This window comes from Loxodonta africana, chromosome 10, assembly GCF_030014295.1.
Source record: "Loxodonta africana isolate mLoxAfr1 chromosome 10, mLoxAfr1.hap2, whole genome shotgun sequence".
Lineage (NCBI taxonomy): Eukaryota > Metazoa > Chordata > Mammalia > Proboscidea > Elephantidae > Loxodonta > Loxodonta africana.
The window spans coordinates 43096982-43121870 of record NC_087351.1 but is presented as its reverse complement, the minus strand read 5'-3'; the positions used below and the strand labels follow the sequence as shown (position 1 = coordinate 43121870).

Here is a 24889-nt window from a genome sequence, read left to right as displayed (position 1 = left end):
TGACTGTTCCAAAGAGCAGCTTCTCAGATCTTCAGTGTTCACTGGTAAATTTCTAACAGTGTATTTGTGTAAAGTTTGTCATTTCCTACTCCATACACTACAGTTGCCATCACTGATCCCTGTTTTGCTGGCTTTTTAAGCTACTTGGTCAAAAATTCTGCTTCCTTAAAACATAGAGCGTTAAGGAGCATCTCAAGCTTTTTCTTTTCCTGTTTAATGATGCCTGCACTACCAGAGTATTCTAGTGTTCTCTCATTTGTTTGGCATATAATCATGCACAACCTTTTTATTTCTTTAAGGTGGGAGTATATTTTTATTTCCTAAATACCGTACTATAAAGATCAAATTCTTAAGTGTGTTTGTGCAGCTCAAAAATAAAGATATATTAAGGGGAAAACCAACATCAGCAACAACACTGGTTAGGTGCAAGGCACACTTAAAGCAAGTTTTTCTTTTGGTTGTATTTTCTTTGTATATTATAAACATTTATTTAACTTGTTGCAGTTTGAAGTAAAAATTTTCCAAAATGTATGCTCAACAATAATCATTAAAATGTTTGCAGCGTACAAAATTGTGTCACGTGACTATTTCACTGCCAATCATCAGCCTAAGGGCTTAACCAGATACTGTTTATTTTGAATTGTTCAGATTTGGTTTTCTGAAATTACTATATGAAGAAATGTATTTTTCTATAGTAAGTCCATTTACTGAAATTAGAAGGCTTAAAAGAAATGTATGTTCCATGCTTAACTGTTATCTGTTGTGTTCAGTCTTAAAGCTCTATTCAGCTAGAAACAGCCAAGTTATTTGTGTTAACTTTTTAAACACCAGATCCACTGCTTATTACCATTCTATCTGCAGGACGTGAAAGTCTAAGATCCAGAACAATTTTCTGAATGTTGTGCTAATGTGAAAAGAGACAACCAGGAAACGGCTATTTCCTGGTTTTGAAGAAGGGGCTGTATTTACATTTTCCAAATTCTTGTGATTACCACATCTGTGCATATAGGTTGAAAGAAATGGCACTAGACCTGATTTAGCCAAATGGCTTTTTTAGGAGCCAAAGCATGGTTTGAAATTGCCCGTTATTTACCTGTTTAAAAGGTATGTTCCCTTTCTACATTAGAAGAGATCTCTCCCACTATAATCGATGATTTGAGACTGTCTTTATTCGCTGCATGAGAATGTTGTGACTGTGTAACCAGAGGCAGCATTTAAATATTTCACCTCATTGTCAGCTTCACAGTTCTCTGTGAGAATAAAAGTTACAATAAAACATAATAGCAGCACTGAAATGTATGACCTATGCTTTTAATCCAAAAAGTAGTGGTGGTAGCTGTCTCAATCAAGTCATGGGTTCATGACCAAAACTTTATACTAATGTTAGAAATAAAATCCATATCATATGTTGTAGTATTGCCCCTGTTACAGTCGCTAAACTGTCTGTCAGTAGCCAGCTTGTAACAAGACTAGTCTAGCACAGGAGTTGACAAACTATGGCCCATTGCCTGTTTTCCTATGGCCCAAGAGCTAAGTGTGATTTTAAAATTTTAAAAAAATTGGAAAAAAAATCAAAAGAAGAATATTTCATGATGTGAAAATTATATTTAAATTTCAGTGTCCATAATGCTTTATTAGAACATAGCCAAGCTCATTAATTTATATATTATCTGTGGTTGCTTCTGTACTACAAGGACAGAATTGAGTAGTTACAACAGAGTCCATGTGGCTCACAAAGCCTAAAATAGTTATACTGTCTTGCCCTTTACAGGAAAAGTTTGCTGACCTCTGGTCTAACAAGTTACTATAGCAGGTAAATTGATCAGCCTTATAAAGTCAGGAACAGTTTAAAATGTCAGGAGTCTTCCTGCAGAGATCAATCTAAGAGCAAGATAAAGCTGGCCAACCCGAGACTTAAATTTCCTGAATGTGAAAATCACTTAGTGAGAAGATGACACAGTCTGTAGAACAGTCAGTCACATTACAGTTTGTATTACAGGACATCTAGTGGGGTCTCAACGTATACGGTTTTTGAGAATTTTTTCTGGGATGTCTACCTCATATTTTTTTTTAACTGTTGGTGTACTCTCAAGGTACTCAAATCTGTGCCAAGACGTAATTCAACTACTATTTTGGTGTGACCCAAAAATTAATTTTGTTCACTCCCTCGCTACTTCTGGTGTACCAGTTTCAGCTGTTACCTGATTTAAGTTCCTACCAACTAGGACAGTGTTTCCCAACTAGTATGTCTCAGAAAGACCTCCAAAGTATTTTGATCTAGACTGGGCTTCCCCCAGAACTTTGGCTGCTTAATACAAAAATGCATCTATACACACACACCACTCACTCTCCTCACAGGTCAGAAGCCTGCCTTCTGCCGTCTTGAATGAGTCCAAAACAACTCAAGTTTGCTTTTGGAATTCACTATGACTTGTTACCTGGGTCGTCATGGATGCCAACTCTGAAATATGTAAATAGATTTTTAGAAAAGGATAAAAAGTAAAAAACAAAATGTCCCTATGTATATATACACACACGAGAGAAAGCAAACACAGTGCTAAATGAAATATCAGTGCCTAAAATGTCTCTCTTGGAGGCTAAGATGTACATGAAAGGACTCTTGGAAATTCCATAGGATGGCAGAATATCTTAATGGACCAAGACAATATATTTCTACTTCCTCCACTGCACCTACCCTCCCACCCCAACATATAAATGCTTTTATCTATGGCAGTTCCATGTGTTCTACTGTTGACTGAGCAGCAAAAGCATATAGGAAGGGTAAAGCCCTTTAAAATTTGGCATAAAGCATAATTGTAAGCATTCTCTTTTAATCTATTATCTGATAGTAACATTTTTATAATTACATGATAGCATTGTAATTGCTGAGTACACTTAAAATGGATGGCAGATGTATTTAGAAACTGGCAAATAATATTTAATTCTGCCATCTTCATTAAGTAGACAATATAGTTAAATTTTAAAAATGTAAATTTTAAGACTTTCTTAGGAAAGAGATAGCATTCAGAAAACAATGTTATTTAGAATGCTGTATGCGATTAAGTCAATTTTAAAAGGCTTCTAGAGAGCTGCTACACATTCTTCCTATTTCTTGATTTAATTTGCAAAAGAAAGCAGAGACCAAAAAGGGTTCCTTTGATACTCAACAAAATTTGAAGCAGTGGGGAAAAAATGCTTTAAAAAGTTAGAAAATAAAACTTGTTTCTCAGTTTAAAATTTTCTTTGTACATCATATTTTAAAGTACAGTTTGTTTTCCATTTAGTACCTCTGGAAAATGCCTATTTATAATGTCTTTGCAAGGATACCCTGTTGTGCAATGTATGGTCTTCCAGATTCTTTTGGGCAATAGATGTTGAGAGGTATTCCACGGCGTTCACGTTTTTTGGGTGTTGTCTGGCAGGCCTCTTCCATTTTTCAGCTTTCTGACATCTTATCAAGAATTAGTAGAGGGGCGAGAATTCTTGCTCGGTTAGTTTCCACAATGCAGCCATTTAGCACCATCTCATCCAAAATTATGTGTACTTTATCCAAATTAAACATTATCTAAAATCATATTAAGGAAATTAGTTTTAGAGTTACAAAAACGTTAACACTCAGTATAACTTAGCCTGGAGTTTTTCATAAGTTATTCTACGCATGAAATTTTTAATAGAAATCCCAGTATTCAATTTAAAATTGATAACCACGTTAGAAATTATTACCTTCATGTTCTCACACACACACTTTCACCTTGGTTATGTTAATTGGACAAGTAGTTATAGAAATGGAACAGGTACATTTTTTTAGCTAGAGGAAAGGAGAATCCACTAAAGCTGGAGAACAAAGCAAATGACATTTAGCAAGAGCATGACTTCGCCTCAGATAATAACAGTAATAATAATAACAGCAGCAACAGTCATTGAATATTCCTTATGTTCCAGGCATCGTGCTGAGTGCTTCACATTTCAGTCTTTTCTACAACCCTATGATGTACATCTTACATATCCTCATTTTACACAAGAGCAAACAGGCTCAAAGCCATTGTCCAAGGTCACATGGCTAGTAATTACCAGAGCTAGCTAGCATTTAAACCCAAAGCTTAGGCTCCGCTTTGGGTTTAAGCCTGCTCTGTTCCCAGGCTTCTCAGGAAAGGTCTGCGGCTGCCAACACCCTCCCTCAGTCTCCAAACCTCCACCCAAACCAAATCCCTTTAAGGCCTTGATCTGCAGCTACCTTCTCTGCCAGCCAGAAGAAAAAATAACCATGAAGAGAGATGAACGTGCTGACTCAATTCCCAAGTAGAAAAAAAAAAAATAAAAACTGAGTTTCAAGACAATACCTCTTATAAATGAACAGTTCTCAGAGTACTCATTTGAGAGTTATGGAGCCACTTCAGCTTACTGTGTTCTCACTGGAAAGTTAGGGTATGGGGGAACAAGAAAGTATTGTTTAGACTATAATGTCTGACTAGAAAGAGCCAGTTTTTTCCTTCCAGAACTTCTTTGAGTACCTGTTTTTCTTTTGTGAAAGAAGGGGAATGAACGAAATCATGACAATAGTTGAATGTTTCTGAATTCTACACTTCAATATCTGAAATTCCATCTCTATTTCAAAAATAGTGGATAGATTCTTTCAAATAGATAAGCTTCATCCAACCTATGAATGATTAAATGTACTAGGGAGTTCATAATTAGTGCATCTTTGTGAAGTGAATGAGTACCTCCTGGTTTTCAATAATTCCAGGTGCTCAAAGTCCATACTGTATTTGCTTAGTGAAGTATGTCTATAGAGAATGAGACAACCCTGTGAATGACTTTTAAGTTTCTCTTAGGCTCTGCATTAATTTCTCATTAAGCTCCGTGCGAATAGTCCTCCAGCAGAATAAACTGTTTTCAGGGGCCCATGGGAGCTGTCCTTAAATGACCCAGAAAAAAAAAAAAGAAACTTTAATATACCTATTAATGTTGTCCAATTAAAGGAGTGGTACAGTGGTTAAGCGCTTGGCTGCTAACCGAAAGGTCAGCAGTTTGAACCCACCAGCCACTCTGTAGAAGAAAGATGGGGCAGTCTACTTCCGTAAAGATTTATAGGCCTTGAAACCCTGTGAGACAATTCTATTCTGTCCTATAGGGCTGCAATGAATCAGAATTGACTTGACTGCAGTGGGTTTTGGTTTTGGGGTCCTTCAATTTATGTAGACTGGAACGTTAAGCCCTTAACTCAATCCTGTTCACCAGACCCAGAAGCTAGAACTTAAAAGCCAAGACAAAGTAGGAATGACAGCCAGGTACACAGGCAGAGTTGGGGAGCTTGCAGAACCACCTTGTTGTATTTAAGAAGGGCAATGAATGCCTTAGTGCCTTTGAAAATTCCAGCTTATCCAAGATGACTTTTTTTGAGATAGAAGGAAATCTAATTTTAATCTACTTGAATTGGTTCAGGGATCAAGCTGCTGAGGACTACTCCATCTTTTTGGCAGGCAGGTGATATGCAATCCAGATGTCCCCTTGAGCAAGCGGCCAATTGTTTTGAAATCCAGATCAGAATTTACTGCTGAATCATACCAGCCACTGTCGTCCCCTACTGCAAAAAAGACAAGGTCCTTTGGCAGAACTGAATTTCCCAACATCCTGGAAACATGATGCTCAGTGAAGTCATTCTGAACTGTGGGCATGTGACTGCCTGCCTATCTGAGTATCTGCCTCAAACCCTTAACAACCATGCAACTTCCTGGCACTATATGGGAAAACCACAGACCAAATCCAATGTGACAGGCAAAGGCCTGAAAGCTGATTTCCCCACGGAATTATGACTCCTTTAAAATAAGAATCCAACTGTTACTGACATCTTGGTTTGGTTTATGAAGAACTTGTACATACTGGTGAAGCCAACAGTATGGTGTTTGGGTCATATGCCACGTGAACAGGGGCCAAAAAATGCTCTATACGCCAAGCCCCATGGCAATAAACATAGGCAGACACACTCCAATCCTGAAATTTGGAATAAGAGGAAGCGAAGATGCCCAGACTGAGGGTCTATTAATGTGGTTAGCTGAGAACACTATTTCAAGAGGTTCCTACCTTCAGACTATACCGAACTTGACTAACTCTAAAAATCCCCTTAAGGCAACATGTTTCCCTCGTGGGCGCCTTAAGGTTGGTGCTATTGTGAACTAGAAACTGTCCCCCAGAGAGCAGCCTCACTGTCTCACAATCCTGAAACCTCAACCTTTCAGAATTTCTATGTAATGTGTGTTGGAGCTGCAACATCATAGGGCCCCTGTCATATTAGTGCCACTTTGCAATCACTTTTTGTTACTAAAGTGATTGAAATGTCTATGGTTCCTAGGTTGGAATTTTGATCCCTGGATAATGAGACGCTTTTTCATCTGTATTTTAACACCACTGGTGATCTAGTTACCGTTACTAAGTGAGAAAACTGAGCAACAGTCTTGAATGCTACCACCAGAAAAATTCCAGGCAAAGCCCAGCCTACAAACTAAATTTCTAACTCTTGACTTTGGTCTCAGATCCCCCAGCTTCTTGCTCTTTCTTTTTTTAAGGTTCTAGGTAAACAAAGTTCTTCGGTACACTAAGTAGGGTGGGAAAAAAACTTCCTCTCTCATCAGTCATTCTTCAATACAATTTCCCAAGAAATCAGATAAGCTGCCAAAGGCCACTGTGTTCACATTTCCCACAGAGGACTGAATACTGATATGTAGAAGACCACCACCATGAAGATTCTACACAGTCCTGGATAGACTGTCCTCATAATACAGCCTTCTGTCCACTTTTAGCCTAAACCGAAAAGGAGTGTTTTGTTTGTGTTAAGGTAGGTTTGCTTAAAGATACATTCATATTCCAAGAGCAACAGAGACTTAGGTGTAATTTTGCTTAAAGTTGATACAGGCTTATGTGAAATTAAACAATGCAGGATAAATTACAGTACTGGATCAAATAAACTTACATTTCTTTTTTTTCCTCTATGTCCCTTCTCCTAACTTGCTATCACTGTTCCTGACTAAAACAGTACCCAGAAAAATGGAACAAAAGGAGTTGGTATAAGGTGGAAGGGCTTTGTGGAGAGGTAGAGACGTGGATGGATGTCACCTAGAGGCCTCTGAACAGATTTGAGGAACATAAGGAGGGCACTGGGTTGTTTTTTTTTTTTTTTAAGGAGATGGCTAGTGCTGGTGGGAGCCACTCCGGGAAGCTGGGGCTGTTTGGTCCAGGACATTCACATCCGTTTCCCAGGTGAATGGCCAAGTCCCCAAGGGACTCTTCATAATTCAGAGACTCTTATTCCTGATGGCACTGGCTAGGCCTCTCATGCTAGAGACGGCACTGGCCCCCTTGTCCCTTCCCAAAGATGGAGTATGGCCACACACATTCCCTCAGGCCCACGAGTCAGCTTTCACCTCATAGCCCAGGTTTTAACTTTATATATTTTCAAAAGTAAAAAAAAAAAAAAAAGTTTATAAATCTCTGGATGTAAACTCCACTTTTGGAGAGAATGCTCTTACCAAGGCATGCACAGGTACACCAAGATTTTTCATCATTCCTGACTCCAACCAAAAACCGGTTTTTCTCTAAAACTTCTCTCCTCATCCAGGAACAAGCTTTCCAACAACACAAAGCCACCATGGTGACAGGCAATTTATAAATATTGTTTTGTTAGAGACCAAATTGCCACAATCTGTTCCAAATGATTATGGATTTTTTTTTTTTTTAATATCAAATTTGACCTTCTAACTAAGGTATGCCCAGAGTCAAGGGCCCTGGATATCCAGAGGCCGGTACCACCTCTGCCCCCAAAGTAGCTCTATGGGTTGGGATATGTCACAGCATCTCTTTGGGCCTCAGCCTCTTCATCTAAAAAGTGAAATTTTAACTTGATGATTGTGTAGGTTTCTTCCAGCTCCAAAGTACTCTAATCCTATGACGAAATGTAGCCTTCAGGGACAGGGGAGGTGGTTTACTTTGTTCTGATACTAACAAGACATTCCTGAATTAATCATATGCTCTATCATACTGTGAAAGATCCCTTTGTAATGACTTCATTAATTATCCTTGTAACTCTTCTGAGAGGATATCCAGAAAATTTAAGTTCATTTATAAGCTGCTACTTCTGTGTTGGGTGACTTTCCTGGAGAGTATCTGTGCTGTACTTGCCAGTATTTCCATAACCTCTAGTTTGAACAAGTACTTTTGCAATTGCTCATTAAGTCAGGCTGAAATTATCTTCTACTCAGAGAAGCCCTATTCTGGTTTCTGGACCTCTGAAGGTATGTGGGATTTGGGGAAGGTGGTGAAGGAACAAAGGTAGATGCCCCACAGTGTGTCCTGGGTTCTCTACAGGGCCTAACTGGCTACAAATCTTGGTGGTGCTGACTACTGTTGATTACTCCTCCAGGGAGACCATGGGAGCTACTGGCTGAGTTACACAGAGGGCACACAGCACTGAGGCCCTTCCTACTCCCTCATGCTCAACTGCAAAAGAGAAGCCATGAGTCTAGAGTGCTTCTGTATCACCCATAATGAGCATTAACCAAAAAACCAAACCCACTGCCGTCGAGTCAATTCTGACTCATAGCAATGAGCATTAGGGTTCTAGAATTATCACTCTGGCTTTAAGAGTTTAAAAAATAAAAAACATGAATGTTTCATCCCCAGCCCAGTATGTTTTTAAATCAAGAAAACATTCTGGATTCTAGGCCCACCCTATATGTGTGAGGGAGGAGGTTCTGTTCTAGCCAAAATGAACCGAGTCTTTTAAGCCTCTTTAAAGGCACTAAATATCAAAAAGGCTGTTAAGGTTTTCTATACCTCTACACACAGAGTAGGCGTGTGCTGAGCTGAGGAGCTGGTGAGTGCAGTGCCGTCCCTTATTTAGCTAAGGGAGTAGAGATAGTTCCTCTGAATTAGGAATTGCCTGGAGAATTCCTGGGACAAACCTGGGGCTCCACAGAGCAGCACATTTTGGGAAGCTTACCAGTTGAGGCCTAAAAGATAATCTGAATTCATGGAATCTAAAGTCTTAAGAAGTCTGCTAAGGTACGTAGTAGGACAAACTTTCCCTGTGGAATCAGGGCCTTGTGAGTCCTCAGGCAGCCTTTCAGTCCGGTGTGTGGGGTGGAATGTGAAGAGTGTACAGGGGCTTATTCACAGCATGTGAGTGATGTAGGTCACTGGCCTGCTTGTCCTGTTTGCCCCACCTGACGCCCCTGCACCAGATGCTTTCTCTTTACTGGAAGGGTTTTCAGTAAGCCAGAATTTCTGTCATGACTTCTTGTGCTGAGGTCATTTCTTTTTGAAATCCTACCTGTCTTGCTTTGTGATGCTAGTCTTACGAGAAGTAGCACAAACTCATACCAGGGAGAAATGCAAATGGTGCACTTTATTTCTCAAAGTCTAACCCTGCAGACCCTGGGAAACTGCCCCATCCTTAAAAGGCTGCCAGGCAGAAAAGCTTCTGGAGAAAAAGACTTTTACATAAGGGATTTTGGGGGAGTTTCATGAGGTTGTGACTTCCATCCTCCTGTTGCTGAACCACAACCAACCCTCAAATCTCTCTGTTCCATGTGGGCTGACAAGGAAGGCTTTCTTAAGCATGAGCAAACACAAGATTACGGGCTCTGAGCGTCAGTGCTCTTAGTGGGCTCACTAGGCTGCAATTTTCTGAATAGCAGTTGCTTGTTTTCAACTTTCCCAAAGTCTGTGAAGCAGACTTGCATAATGTTATGCTCGCAGGTTCCTGGATACATGCTGCCAGGATGGTGATGCAGAACATCCAAGGCCCAACGCAGAGGAAGCAGGAAACAGGGGCCGAGACTCTAAAAGGCTCTTTTGTGTCAGTACTGTAGAACTAGCCTGCAGAGGTCCTCCCTGGACATCAGATCCATTACTTAAGAAGAACTATGTATGAAGCATAAGTGTCAGGGGCTTTTCGTTTGATTATTTTCAGATGGCTGAGGGTGGTATCCTCTTACGAATGTAAATAGAAGCAAGCTGTCCTACGCCTGCCCTGCCACCCTGCCACCCACTCTACTTTTAGACCGCTGGAGGCGCAACTTAAATTATACCCAAAGCAAAGACATACTCTTCAAGGTCTGGAAAGATTTCATTCTCTTCTCCAAATGATGCACGATTCCTAATCTGTTGGATATATCTAAATAATTTCTAAGGACACTAAATATATAACCTAGTCAGAGAGGAAGAGAAGGTGAAAAACAAGGCAGGTGAAATGAGAGGCAAAAGATATTATCTGTGTCTTGGTGTGGAAATTACATTCAAACAAGAATGCTACATCTTATTACATGGCCCTGTGCCACACACCAGGGGAGGTTCAAAAGCACACCCTTCCCTACTTCTAACAAAAATCTGGTCATTATAAGACACATCAACACAGATAATCCGACCATAATACATATCCTGTTACATCTGACTCTCCTCCATTCTCTGAATATCTAGACCTGTAAGACCTTGTCTTCTTGCTTTTACGTGTAAAGTAACAGCTCAGTTACCTAGAATCATGGTGTCATTAAATATTAAGGCTTAAAGGAAGCTTACAGCTCTTCTACTCTAGTTTACTTATTTTGACTTGAATAATTTTATACTTTATCCAATACACACAGCCAGTTAGTGGCAAGATCTAAGGTGGAACTTCCCAGTGAGTGTCCATTAGCTCTTAGCATTTTCCTGATGACTTTTTAAATCAAAAGACATATCCTTTTATTCCTCTGTAGAAGTAGGAAGAGATGTATTTTGAATTGCTTTAAAGACCTTACTTAAAATGGAATGTTACTTGTTGAATAAAGATACATCCTAACATACAGCCTTGTCTTGGGTCTAGGTCAAAGGGATTATAGATTTAGGTCACTCACCACTAGAGGGCACTCAGCGTTCCCCAGTTAATTTAAAGAGGTTTCCAAATAAAGCCTGCAATGTTTCCTATCAATATTGAATGGTAAATGACCATTCTCCCAGAATATTAAGTGGATGTGAATATTCTAGTTCTGGGCATAGGTGTCTAATATATATATTTGTTGTTGTTGTTGTTGTTAGGTGCCGTCAAGTTGGTTCTGACTCATAGAGACACTATAGGACAGAGTAGAACTGCCCCATAGGGTTTCCAAAGAGCGGCTGGTGGATTTGAATTGCTGATCTTTTTTTTTTTTTTATTTTCAGTTCTTTTTTTTAAATTGTGTTTTAGGTGAAATTAGTTTTTCATTCGAAAATTTATTACACAAATTGTTTTGCACATTGGTTGCAATCCCGGCAGTATGTCAGCACTCTCCCCCTTTCCCTTTCCACCCTGGGATTTCAAGGGTTCAGTTCTTTAAAATTACTGTAATGGGGTAACTTGGTGAGAGATGGAGGCTGAACAGCTAAACTTCTGGTTAGCAGGTGTGTGTGTGTGTGTGTGTGTGTGTGTGTATTCCCCAGGTGGCACAAATGGTTAAGCACTAGATTACTGGCTAAAGGTTTCTTCGGTGGTTCAGATCTACCCAGAGGCATCTCAGAAGACAGGCCTGGTGATCTACTTCAGGAAGGTCACAGCCTGGAAAACCCTATGAAGCACAGTTAGACTCTGCATATACAAGGTTGCCATGAGCTGGAGCTAACTCAACGGCAACTAACAAGAACATATATATGCATATATACATAGACATACACACACATATAATAATAATTAATATTACTATTTTGGCTTCAAGCCTTATGTGTTCCCAAAACTAAACTAAACCAAACCTGTTGCCTTTGAGTTGATTCTGACTCATAGCAACCCTACAGGACAGAGCATAACTGCCCCATAGAGTTTCCAAGGAATACCTGGTGGATTCGAACTGTCAACTTTTTGGTTAGCAGCTGTAGCTCTTAACCACTACGCCACCAGGGTTTCCTGTGTTTCCAAAGGGCTCCTTTATTTATTGCTTTCAAGTGGTAAGCAGATTTTTGAACTAAAAAATTAACTTAAAAGTCAACTTTCCTCCACAGCACTCAAACAAAGCCTAGTGGGCTCCTGCCAAAATCCACAGGCCTGTGGTATTCTAAGCAAATGCTTTTCGGGGTCCTTGAATGCTGTGATTTAAAAGGAAGAAAGAAAAGAAAACCACAGCCTTCTCTGCTAGAAAAAGAAGTGAATTAAGCTAGGTGTCATGGATTGAATTATGTCCCCTCCAAAATATATCAACTTGGTTAGGCCATAATTCCCAGTATTGTATGGTTGTCCTCCATTTTGTGATTGTAATTTTATGTTGAGAGGATTAGGGTGGGATTGTAACACCACCCTCACTCAGGTCACCTCCCTGATCCAAGGTAAAGGGAGTTTCCCTGGGGTGTGGCCTGCACCACCTTTTCTCTCTCAAGAGATAAATGGAAAGGGAAGCAAGCAGAGAGTTGGGGACCTCATACCACCAAGAATGCAGCACTAGGAGCAGAGGACATCCTTTGGACACAGGGTCCCTGTGCCTGAGAAGCTCCTCAACCAGGGGAAGCCTTCCTCCAGAGAGAGAAATCCTTCCCCTGGAGCTGATGCCCTGAATTTGGACTTGTAACCTACTAGACTGTGAGAAAATAAGTTTCTCTTTCTTAAAGCCGTCTACTTGGGGTATTTCTGTTATGGCAGCACTAGATAACTAAAACACGAGGCAATTTCTTCAGCCCTCCAGTTTATTAATCCTGCAGTCCTTATTCTGATCATGAGGGCATTTCTCCATATTAGTACCTGGAGCCATGAAAATCTATTTTCTAGAGGAACTAAGCACTTTCTGGCTGTGTCCTTTAAACTCTACAAAGAGCTTATCTATGTGATTAAAAGAAGCAAAATTAATATAAAATGGTTATTATTAACTATTTCCATAGCCTTGTCTAGGGAAAAAAAAAAAAAAACAAATCTTAATAAGAATTACTTTTGTAAAAGACCAGACTTACTGGTCTGACAGAGACCAGAGAAACCCCAACAGTATGGCCCCTGGACACCCCTTTAGCTCAGTAATGAAGTTATTGCTGAGGTTCACCCTTCAGCCAAAGATTAGACAGGCCCATAAAACGAAACGAGACTAATGGGGCACACCAGTCCAGGGGCAAGGACAAGAAGGCAGGAGGGGACAGGAAAGCTGGTAATAAGGAACCCAAGGTTGAGAAGGGAAGAGTGTGGACATGTCGTGGGGTTGGTAACCCATGTCACAAAACAATACGTGCACTAATTGTTTTATAAGAAGCTAGTTTGTTTTGTAAACCTTCATCTAAATTAAAAAAAAAAAAAAGAATTGCTTTTGTAAAAAGAAAAGGGGGTGGTGGCGGGGGGTGGTGGTTAGAGGTTTCTACAAAGCACCTTTATCTGGCTGTCTCGTCCTGGTTGCGTAGTTGTTGATGCCTAACATTCTGGATTCTTCCGAATCGTTTTCCCGCCACGTGGCACTTACCTGATCAGGACTAGAGTGTACTTTGCACAGTGCCGTGAAAAACTTAGCTCACAGTATTGAAAAAAGGATACATCTAATTCACTCTGGAAAAGAGAAAAAGAGTGCAGAAGGTGAGAATGAGACCCTGGAACTCAAGCACTTAGCACAGTTAACGACTGCTCCGGCCTCTAAGCCAGAACGCGGAGAGGAGAGGCTGCTTTGTGCTTAGAAGCCTGAGAGTGGGAAGGCCCTGAGTCTGAGCTTCTGATGAGAATATATATATATACACACACACATATACTGCAGTTCAGAGTAATTTTATAGGCCGCGATTCACCTTTACAAAGTGAAGGGAATAAACTAACTCAACCTTTCCAGACAGCGGAATTTGGTGTATTCTACTTTTTTTTGTACTCTGTCCTATAGGGCTGCTAGGAGTCAGAATTGACTTGATGGCAAACAACAACATCAAAAACCTTAAAAATGTGCGTAGCCTTTGGATTCATCAGTTTCACTTATAGAAATTTATCCTAAGGAAATAATTAGACAACCACACACGATGTGTGATGAGGATGTTCAGGGTAATGTTGTTTATAATAGCACATGATTGGTAACAACCGAAGTGTCTATTAAGGGGACTAATTAAATAAATTAAAGCATACTTCTAAATGATGATATGGATACACAGCTGCTGACATGTTGTTAAATAAAAAAGCAAGTTATCGAGTGGTATATACAGTCTTATATAATATATATACATAGATTTATACAGCTATGGATAGATATAGACATATATTACATAAAGTCAGAAAGAAAATATGCCTAATACTAAAAACCCAAAAAACCAAACCCACAGCCGTCGAGTCGATTCCAACTCATAACGACCCTATAGGACAGGGTAGAACTACCCCATAGAGTTTCCAAGGGGAGCCTGGTGGATTTGAACTGCCAACCTCTTGGTTAGCAGCCGTAGCACTTAACCACTATGCCATCGGAGTTTCCTGCCTAAAACTAGTTATCAGTAAATGATGAGCTTTCAGGATCTTCTCCCTTTTCTTTTTGCTTACATATTTATTTTTTTTCAGGGAACATGGATATTTACATAATGGAAAAGTCAGGGAGGGAGAAAAACAGAAAACAGAGTTAAATCCGTATTTGAAAGGATTTAAGGTTTGTCAAATGACTAGATGCCCTGAAAACTCTTACACCACTTTGTTACCAGCAACAGCCCTCAGAGCCCTCAACCGTCTTCTCTGAAGCTAACTGGGTTGGCCTTTTGTTTTGAAAACATGATGCTGAGATGCTTCTCTCAGCCCAGACAGCATGAGACTAATCTCCAAATTTAAGATTCCGAAACTCTCTAAGCTTAAAAATAGCCCCAGAAAGAATGTTTAAAACTCACAGGCCTAAAAATACATCTTAGATGACAAGGCATTCTCGGGGAGTGGGACAGATCCTGTTTTCCTCCCCACAGTACTCCTTTGCAGAAGGAGGACTTCCAATCAGAGCTTCTGATGCCAAGATGAGTTGGTGCATTTTTACCCTATTGCAAATCCAGGAGCCCTGGTGGCACAACAGTTACGTGCTAGGCTGCTAACTGAAAGGTCAGCAGTTTGAACCCACCGATGGCTCTGCAGGAGAAAAGACCCGGCGATTTGCTCCCATAAAGATTATGGCCTAAGGAACCCTATGGGGTAATTCTACTCTATCCTATATAGTCACTAGGAGTTGGAATCGACTCAATGGCACACAACAACAGTATTTCTTTCCCTCTTCCTCTTCTTCTTTCTGCTACTGTCATCCTAAACAGGGCCATCCCTTAGTACTGTCCAAGTTCTGCATAATCGCCTGGTTTAAATTAAATTTTTAGCTTGACTTCTGTGGTTTATGTGGTCACTGCCTCTCTCCCTAGAATTACAGTCACAATTCAGCAACGTGCTATTTATTCTCAGTTACCAAATATAATAATAATCATTATAAAAAAAAAAACTTAGCAATGACAGTGCTTGTACCCTCTTTTTATTCCTCCAGGTTTAAAACATCGTTATTTTGGGAAATGATATTCTTCTTCGTGGGTGTCGCCTCAAAGTGGCTAACCATGGCCAGTTATGAATCACAGACCTTGACTTGCAACCAGTCTGTCTGAACAAGACAGTGGCCGCTAGGAGATAAGCAGGAGCTCGAGCTATACAGCAACCACCAGGTACACTTACCTGTTTCACTTAGATTAAAGAAAATTAAAATTCAATTCCTCAGTTACACTAACCACATTTCAAGAGCCACATGTGGCTAGTGGCTACCATATTGGACAGTAGATATAGAACATTTCCATCACTGCAGAAAATTCTGTTGGACAGTCATGGGCTAAAGGGCTGACTCGAAGCAATTAACACAAAGTTGGATTTTAAAGCCAGTTTTAATGCTCCCAGTTGTCTGAAGGTAATCTGTGGAATGGCCCGATCTCTTGCCCTCTTTCAGCTTTGGAGAGCACCAATCCCTCCGTTTAAAAAAAAAAAAAAAGAACTGCCTTATACAGTTTCCAAGGATCACCTGGTGGATTCGAACTGCTGACCTCTTGGTTAGCTTCTGTAGCTCTTAACCACTATGCCCCCGGGGTTTCCGATCCCTCTGTAGGTACATGCAATACCATGTTGTAGGCCACTAAGCAGCTTCCCATCTCCAACCCCTGAATTAGGAAATAACTGACAGCAACCCTCATGCACCAAGGCCCCACCCACTATCATCTAATCTATTCCAAATCTCTATGGAAGCAGACTGCAACATCTCCCTCGTGGGAGCCGCTGGTGGTTTTGAACTGCTGACCTTTCAGTTAGCAGTCGATCACTTTAACCACGGCGCCACCAGGTCTCCTCATGCACTAAGGCAGCGGTCCTCAAACTTGAGCACGCGTCAGAATCACCTGGGAGGTTTGTTAAAACACAGATTGCTGGGCCTCTGACCAGAATTTCTTACACAATAATCTGGGGATTGGGCCCCGAATTTGCATTTGTAAGAAGTTTCCAGGTCTAGAGCCACACTTTGAGAACTACTACACCAAGACAAGTGAAGACAGACACGTGAAGAAGGAGTTTGCAAACTTCACCTCTGGTATTAGAAGTTGGGCTGAAGATACAGCTCCTTAACATGAACTTCGTGTTTACAGGCTTTAGCGGATTCAACGTTACCAGCTATGGAGCAGATTCCACTAACTGCCTCAGGAAGAAGAAGCTTGGAAACAGTTCCTTCCTAATTCTTCTATTTAAAACAAAACAAAATAAATAAAACAATTTTGGGAGATCAGCTTGTGCCACTGTGACTTCTCAGGAATGTCCAACCAAAGCTTGGAAGGACTATGGTAGTAAGGAAAAACACCTTCGCTTGGATTTCAAACTTACTACCGTAATCAAGACAGCTGTGGTACTAGCATAAGGATAAACATATAGATCAATGGAACAGAACTGAGAGTCCAGAAATAAATCCTTATATTTATGGTCAACTGACTTTTTTTATAAGGGTGCCAAGACAATTCAATGAGGAAACAACAGTCTTTTCAATAAATGGTGTTGGGACAACTGGCTATCTACATGCAAAAGAATGAAGTTGGACTCCCTACCTCAAGTCAAGTATAAAAATTAACTTCAAAATGTACCAAAAATCTAAATGTAAGAGCTAAAACTATAAAACTCTTAGAAGAAAACATAGGACTCAATCTTTATGGCCTCAGGTTAGGTAAAGTCTTTTTAAACACAACACCATAAACACAAGTAACAAAAGAGAAAAATGGATAAATTGCACTTCATCAAAATTATAAACTATTGTGCTTCAAAGGACACCATACCATCAAGAAAGTGAAAACACAACTACTGAGTAGGAGAAAATATTTTCAAATCATGTGTCTGATAAGGGACTTGTATTTGGAATATATAAAGAATTTTTAAAACACAACAATAAAAAAGCAAATAACACAACTGAAAAATGGGCAAACGATTTGACCAGACTTTTTGCCAAAGAAGATATATGAATGGCCAATAAGCACATGAAAAGATGTTCAACATTATTAACTATTAAAACCAAAAAACCCATTGCTGTTGAGTCGATTCCAACTCATAGCGACTCTATAGGACAGAGTAGAACTGCCCCGTAGGGTTTCCAAGGAGCGCCTGGTGGACTGGAACTGCTGCAAACCAAAACCAAGCCGAGATACCACATTCATACTCACTTGGATGGCTATAATAAGAAAAGACGGATATTAACAAGTGTTGGAGAGGATGTGGAGAAATCGGAACTCTCATACACTGCTGGGAGGAGTGTCAAATGGTACAGCCACTTTGGAAAACAGTTTGGCAGTTCTTCAAAACGCTCAACATGGAGTTACCATATGACCTGGCAATTCTACTCCTCAGTATATGCCCAAGAGAACTGAATACATATATACACACAAAAACATGTATAGAATGTTCACGAGGCATTATTCATAATAACCAAAAGGTAGAAACAACCCGAATGCCCATCAACTGACAAATATATAAACAAAACATGGTATATCCATATAAAAGATATTAGGCAAGAAAAAGGAGTGAAGTACTGACACATGCTACAGCAAGGATGAACCGTGAAAACATGCAGAGTGAAATAAGTCAGACTGTATGATATGAAGCAAAATAATCATATTGTATGATTCTGTTTATATGAAACACCTAGAACAAGCAAATACATAGAGACAGAAAGATTAGTGGTTACCTACCTAAGTCCAGGGGGGTTGGAAAGAAATGGATATGGTGTTTCTCTTGGGGGGTGATGAAAATGTTCTAAAACTGTGGTGATGGTTACACAAGTCTGTGTAAATACTAAAAAACACTGAATTGTCCAGTGAACCTCTGGACAACTCCTACTTGCCCTTTAATGTTATGTAAGTCTGCCCTCACTTTGAAACGACTGAACCACTCACCACAAATTCTTCATCACAATTACCTTCACTTGCTGCATGTACGGCTGTTAAACCATTGAAAAGGCTTTGAGCCTTTTCTTGCACTAAAGTAAGGCTAAATAAGAACCATGTGTACTTGTTCCGATTCACCTATAAATTCGACTTAAAGACAGACTTAGAAATGGATCTCACTCGAAACCGGGGGACTGCCTGTACTTTAATTGAATGGATTGTATGATAATGTGTTACGGATTACATTGTGTCCCCCCAAAAGCATGTGTTGTAAATCCTAACCCCTAAACCTGTGGTTATAATCCCATTTGGGAGTAGGTTCTGTTATGTTAATGAGGCAATATTAGTGTAAGGTGTTCCATAAGTCAATCTTTTTTGATATATAATATATAAGAGTAGATTAAGCACAAGCAAGCAAGGAAACACAGATAGGGGAAGAGAGGAGCCAAGCCACATGAAGACTGCCCAGGAGCAGAAACTCAGAAGAGACAAGACCTTCCCCCGGAGCCGACAGAGAAAGCCTTCCCCTAGAGCTGGTACCCTGAATTTGGACGTCTAGCCTCCTAAACTGTGAGAAAATAAACTTCGTTTATTAAAGCCACCCACTTGTGGTATTTCTGTTATAGCAGCACTAGATAACTAAGATGGTATGTTAATCATATTGCAAGAAAATCGTTGAAAAGGAATTCAATTTTTCTGTAAGGAGAGTTGGTTTTGACCCTCATAGCAAGGATTTGGACGGAAATGACACTTAAAGTGAAAAAGGTCCTGGCCTCTTAGCAGACAAAGCAGAAGGAAGAGGAAAAGAAGAGAATAATTACATAGCAAAATTTCATAATAAAGGAACTGTAAGAGGTTCTTGGTCTTCTAGAACTGGTTCTTTGTAAAGCTGGTTTGTAACACTTTGGATGAGCCAGAAGGAAAGGTAAAATCTGGCATCAGTTGAATTTTAACTTCCATACATTAAAGCTCTATATTAATACAAGTCCACTTCCTGAGAAATTGGAGTGAGAAAGAAAGCCATTCTTCAGTCATTAGACTTACCACTCGGCTGAAGTACTCATCTAGAACTTCCACAAAGTTATGGATGAATTCATAAATAGCCATCTCGTTCTGAAATAAAAGAGGAAAAGTACAATCAGTTTTAGTAGAGCCCATGTATACCTTAGATACAGTGCTTCCCACTCAGCTCTCCAGTTTCAGGGCATGTGGCTTGCTGAGCAGAAAATGTGAGCAAAGTAGCTTCCCCTGACACAAATATTCAGAATAGTTCTATTGCTCATTTGAAGCTTACCAATGGGGGAAATGGAGAAAATTTTACCCTCTAAAAATTTTTTTTAAGTCCATGATGAATCAAGACGGAATGAAACCTTAGAGTCTAGTATTTGACACCAGCTGGCGTAAGCCATTTTTCAGGTTCTTCATGCCTTCATTTTTCCATCTGTGAAACAGGATGGGTAAACCACCTTAAAGTGTGGTTCATGGATAAAAGAATCAACTGATCTTTCAAAGTATTTGAGATCTTAAACACCCTTTCAGGGATTCCATGGCTATAGATGCTCTTGATCTGGAACTGGTATTTCTGAAGTGGTGAACTGAATCGGAGGAGATGTAATCTCAATGCAGTCATATAGGAGGGCAAGTCAAAAAGCACTGCTACAAAATCATAGAAACCTTTATTAAACAAAAATATCAAAACGTGAAGCTATTGTTTCTCGGCATGTCTTCCATCCTGTTCTATACACTTCTGAAGGCCGTGCTTCCATCTTTCAAACCCTTCACCAAAGAATTCTGTGCTCTTCAATTTACACCACGTCAAAATGGCAGTTTTAGCATCCCTGAGGGACTCAAATTATGTTCCTTTGAAATGTTCTTTGAGTTTGGGGAACAAAAAGAAGTCTGAAGGGGCACGATCAGGGCTGTAGGGTAGATGGGTAAGGTTTCCCAACAAAATTCTTGTAGCACAGCCCTTGCTACCCCCTAAGAATGAGCAGGTGCATTGTCGTGATGGAAAAAATTCCTTGGCACAATTTTCCTGGCCTTTTTTTTAACCAACGCAGTTTTCAATTTTCTTAAAACTTCTTCATAATGAGCCCCTGTGATTGTCCTGTGTCTTTCGAGAAAACCTATCAAGATTACCCCTCTGCAATTCCCAAAAAACAATCGCCATGGGAAGGTTGGAAAGTCCTAAAAGATGAGCCAAGAGATAACCTTCTGAGCGGTCTTCCCTCTCTTGGCTCATCTTTTAGGTCTTTCCAACCTTCCTTAAAATGCTTGATCCACCTAAAAACTGTTGTTTTATGTGGGGCAGCATTCCCAAAAACTTGTTGCAAAGCTTCAAATGATTTGGGAAGATGTCCACTTGAGTTTTGTTAAAAATTTGGTATTAGCCCTGACCTCAAAATCATTTTTTTGCATGGCACAAAAAGTATCCTTTTCTTTTTCTGAAGGCACCCTACAGAGACTAAAACCCAAAAAACCAAACCCACTGCCATCGAGTTGATTCCGACTCATAGCGACCCTATAGAACAGAGTAGAACTACCCCATAGAGTTTCCGAGGAGCGCCTGGCGGATTTGAACTGCTGACCTCTTGGTTAGCAGCCACAGCACTTAAACCACTACCCCACCAGGGTTTCCTACAGAGACTAAGACAAGTGTATTACCGAGAGAACTTGTCTGCAACCATCCACTGATTGCAGAGACATGTTTAAACACATTTTGTTTGGAACAAATCCGTGCATGTATGATCTGGAGCCCTAGTAGCAATATTTTTTGACTTACACGTATACATAGCTTGCTCTGGCATTTTGGTGTGGCAGCCTATGTTTAATGCCACAACTGACTGGCCTCTGCACTTGTCTACGCTGCCCATGTGCAGCACCCCAATGGCAGGGCGCTGGTATTGCCTTGGATGTAGAAAGGCAGTCTGTAGCTTTGTGCTTCTCTACTTCATAGGCTGCTCACCTAATCCAAGAAACATGCTAGCTATTTCTCCTCCACACAGCTTTCCCGCTCCTCACCAGAAACCAAGGTCCTTCAAAAGAGTCAAGATCATTCTTAAGGAGACAAATAGGAAGAAAATGTCAATTTAAAGAGGAATGAAAATCAGATGGTTATCCTTAATGTTCTTACATTTTTCATAGGCTCTTCTATTGTCTCACCTCAGTGTCATCAACTCCAACCACAATGAAGAGAGCTGCATACTGCCGATATATCAGCTTGAAATCCTTATACTCAATGAAAGAGCACTAGACAAAACACAGTTAGATATTAGTTCCTGTGGTTGCCAGAGACCTCTTCAAAATGGCATGCTTGATTTCTACTTTCTGATTTGGGTATCTGCTAGAAAGGTACAAAAAAAAAAAAAAAAAAGAACTGTTACTGTGGAGTCGATTCCGACTCATAGCAACCCTACAGGACAGAGTAGAACTGCCCCATAGAGTTTTCAAGGAACGCCTAAATGGTGGATTTGAACTGCTGACCTTTTGGTTGGCAGCCATAGCTCTTAACCACTATGCCACCAGGTTTTCCACTAGAAATATAGAACATTAAAATGTTATACCACCTTTATTGGGCTTTTTCTCACAACACGGAAGCATCTCCAGTGCGGGAGGGAGACGTGGTCTTGGAAAGAGTCAAAGGGTGTGTTCACGTGGGTTCCCACCTGTGCTTTCTCTCATTCCTTTGCTTAGCTTTATGTGGAACCCCGCAAGCAGCGCTAATGAATCATCAGCATTCAAACTCTCTCCAATGTGAAAATAAGCAAACACAATAAAAAGGATTTTTTTCTTTTTGCTTTCCCTAGGTTCTTTTGGAAACAAATACACATAGCATACATATTTTTTAAAAATTCTTGATTTCTTTTTCTATACAGATGAAAGAATTGATGTAGATTCTTTCTTTTATAAATTATTTATAGATGGCCTTTGTGTGACAGATGCTAAACAAAATCTCCCATTGTAAACACTGCTTCATATGAATTAATAACTAGCTTACCACCATAGACTTGTGGATAAAACAACTTCCTTCTCGTTCATCTCTCTCCTGAAGTCATTGTACACAGGGGAGCAGGAAGGCGCTGGGTGGACAGGAATTGGACAGCGAGCCAAAGGCACAGTGTAGGGCTTCCTTTGGACTGTTGGCTGTGTTTGACCAAATGCAGGTGAGCACCAACTTTATGGCTTTTTGTACTGCGATAGATTGTTCTCGGGTGCCTGGATGCACCTGGGGATGAAGCGGCAAGTTTGACTACGGAAATTCTTCTGTGGGAAAGCCACTGGACGGTCTGTAAGATGGAGGGATCTGAGGCTTTTACTTAAAATGAGGACAAATGTAGTAAGTACGGGACCATTCGTGGAGTCAGCATGATTTCTGCCCCATTGGGTCTTTCAGGAAAGACAACCTATTTGAAGGAACCTAAGGAACATTTTCCAAAGCCTCTCAGGAGTTTCTGACATTTTTTTAAAAAGTTACCAAAGCACTTTTCTGAATAAAATAAAAACTAAGCTGAGATGGTGCTGCCTTGGTGCCTGATGATGCCAGAAGCCCAACAGGCTCCTTTTAAAATCCAAAATCATTTAGAATGCTTGAAACATGTCTAATAGTAGGTTCGTTCTCAAGTTTACATTTCAAAGGTTAGACTTTCAGTGACAATGATGTTTGAAATTGTGGAATGCCTGTATTCTGTAGAAAGATTCAAACAAGATTGCTTCTAAGAGTGTGTTTACTTTCACGTATGGTATGTGCTTATTAGCACAGCCCTTAACAGTGTCTATTTCCTTCTGAAAACAACATTAAGCAATGTGTGCCATGGTAGGCCAGTTGTAATTCAGAGATGAACTCTGAGATGTTCCGACTGGAAAATCAGTTTAGAAGCCAAGGGAAACACAGTTGCTGTGCGTAAATTCTGAGCACCGACGTAGCTTAATATTTCATGACTTAGCGGTGGTTCCCACAGGCAGCCTTTCTACTTACGTGGTGAAATGGAGAACTGACAAAATTACTGGTTGATTTAAATAAGCTTTCTTATTTTACCTCAGTTGTTGAGTGATTTCCACTGGATTTGAATTTGGGACCTGAATTAAGTAATTCTCCATTTAAAGCTCTTTGTTAAAAGAGAGGAAAGAAAAAAAAAAAAAAAGGCTGTTTAAAAAAAAACAAATCATATTATTATTTCAATGATTTTACTCAACCTCCATTTTGGCAGAAAGGACAGATTTGTTGTTTCATATGAATTTTTAACTTCCATATTCTCCATCTACTTAATAAAATAAGCCAAGTTCTAATTAAGCTGGTTTTGTTTCGAAATCACTAGGTCCAGTATTATGCTGCTGGGATATTTATAAAAATGATAACTGGGAAAAAAAAATGTACACTACATGAGAATTATATTATCCTCTGGCACAGAATAGGTCTTGAGTGCTCACCTTCATAACAGTCATCTAACTGTCACCTTTTGGCTTAAAGAAACCCACACGCCACAGACACTGCCAAGAGTTCCACAAGCAGAATTCACATGAATAAAAAAAGAAGATGTATCTATGAAGAGGGCTAAATTTGAGCTGCCACTTCCATGGTGCATTGAGACAAATATGCTGACCTAGGAACCCAAGTGGCATAGTGGTTAAGAGTTTGGCTACTAACCAAAAGGTTGGCAGTTTGAATCCACAGGCGCTCCTTAGGAACCTTATGGGGCAGTTCCACTCTGTCCTATAGGGTCGCTATGAGTTGGAATTGACTCGATGGCAAAGGGTTTGGATTTTTTTTTTTTTTACTTCTCTTTGTTTTTATTTTCCTTAAAGGAGGGTGAAGACAGGTATGCTCCACTCTTCATTTCACTTCTTTTCCCTAATAGCTGCTGAAAGAATATACGTGGTTCAAAGAAAACGAGGGCCCTTGAGATCTGCCACCGTGAATTGAATGCAGACATACAAGAGAGGAACAGAAACTTACTTGTTCATTAGATCGAGAGAGACAGCTCTTTATGACTTCTGTTTCCAGAAGTGTACGCTTATTAATCTCCAAGTGTTCATAGTACTTAGAAAGTCGGGTCTGCCCTTGTTTATTTACCATGAGGAAAAATTTTATCATTTTTCCCCCCGGCTGATCCTTTTCCAAATATAGTTAAAAAGTTATGACAAAAGGTGATTGCAACTGGAACCTGCAGGATAAAAGAACAACAGAAAAACAAGATCAAATTTCCCAAGGAATCATATTAAATCATATTTAATAAGCAAATAGTGTTAAGATTCTTTGATGGACTAGAGTAAAAAAAAATTCTCTGATAACATTGGTCTTCACTCCTATGAACTAAACGAAGTTTTAATAAATACACAGCTAACATAAATTTTCATTAGTTATCCTCCTGACACCTACCCAAGATGATCCCCAAGGTGCCTTAAAATTCTCCTAGAGAAGCCACTCATCACTAGTTGGGGCATACAAGACACTCTGTATTTTCATTTAGAATGGCTAAATGAAGTCATATAAACACAGCATACAGATTGATCTGAATTCTTGTTAAAAATCTGATTTTGATGTATAC

The 24889-nt window shown here is 39.9% G+C and overlaps 1 protein-coding gene across 4 annotated transcripts; it reads right to left on the bottom strand.

The window, feature by feature from the left end:
* Nucleotides 1-11: 11 nt before the first annotated feature.
* On the bottom strand, nt 12-24450 carry AP4S1 (adaptor related protein complex 4 subunit sigma 1). 4 transcript variants are annotated; one of them, XR_010323146.1, is made up of 6 exons: nt 24298-24450; nt 21507-21593; nt 19389-19457; nt 13428-13510; nt 4341-4412; nt 3461-3565 (listed from the first exon to the last, which is right to left on the bottom strand). XR_010323146.1 is itself a non-coding variant. In XM_003408707.4 (5 exons), the coding sequence occupies exons 1-5, from the start codon at nt 24433-24435 to the stop codon at nt 3437-3439; spliced, it is 435 nt and encodes a 144-aa protein (XP_003408755.1). In that variant the 5' UTR covers nt 24436-24450; the 3' UTR covers nt 12-3436. The 4 variants fall into 4 exon arrangements, 3 of the variants coding, with proteins under 3 accessions (XP_003408755.1, XP_064148445.1, XP_010586869.1); XM_003408707.4 differs by lacking the exon at nt 4341-4412 and having other exon boundaries at nt 12-3565; nt 13499-13510; XM_010588567.3 differs by lacking the exon at nt 4341-4412 and having other exon boundaries at nt 3454-3565.
* Nucleotides 24451-24889: the final 439 nt, after the last annotated feature.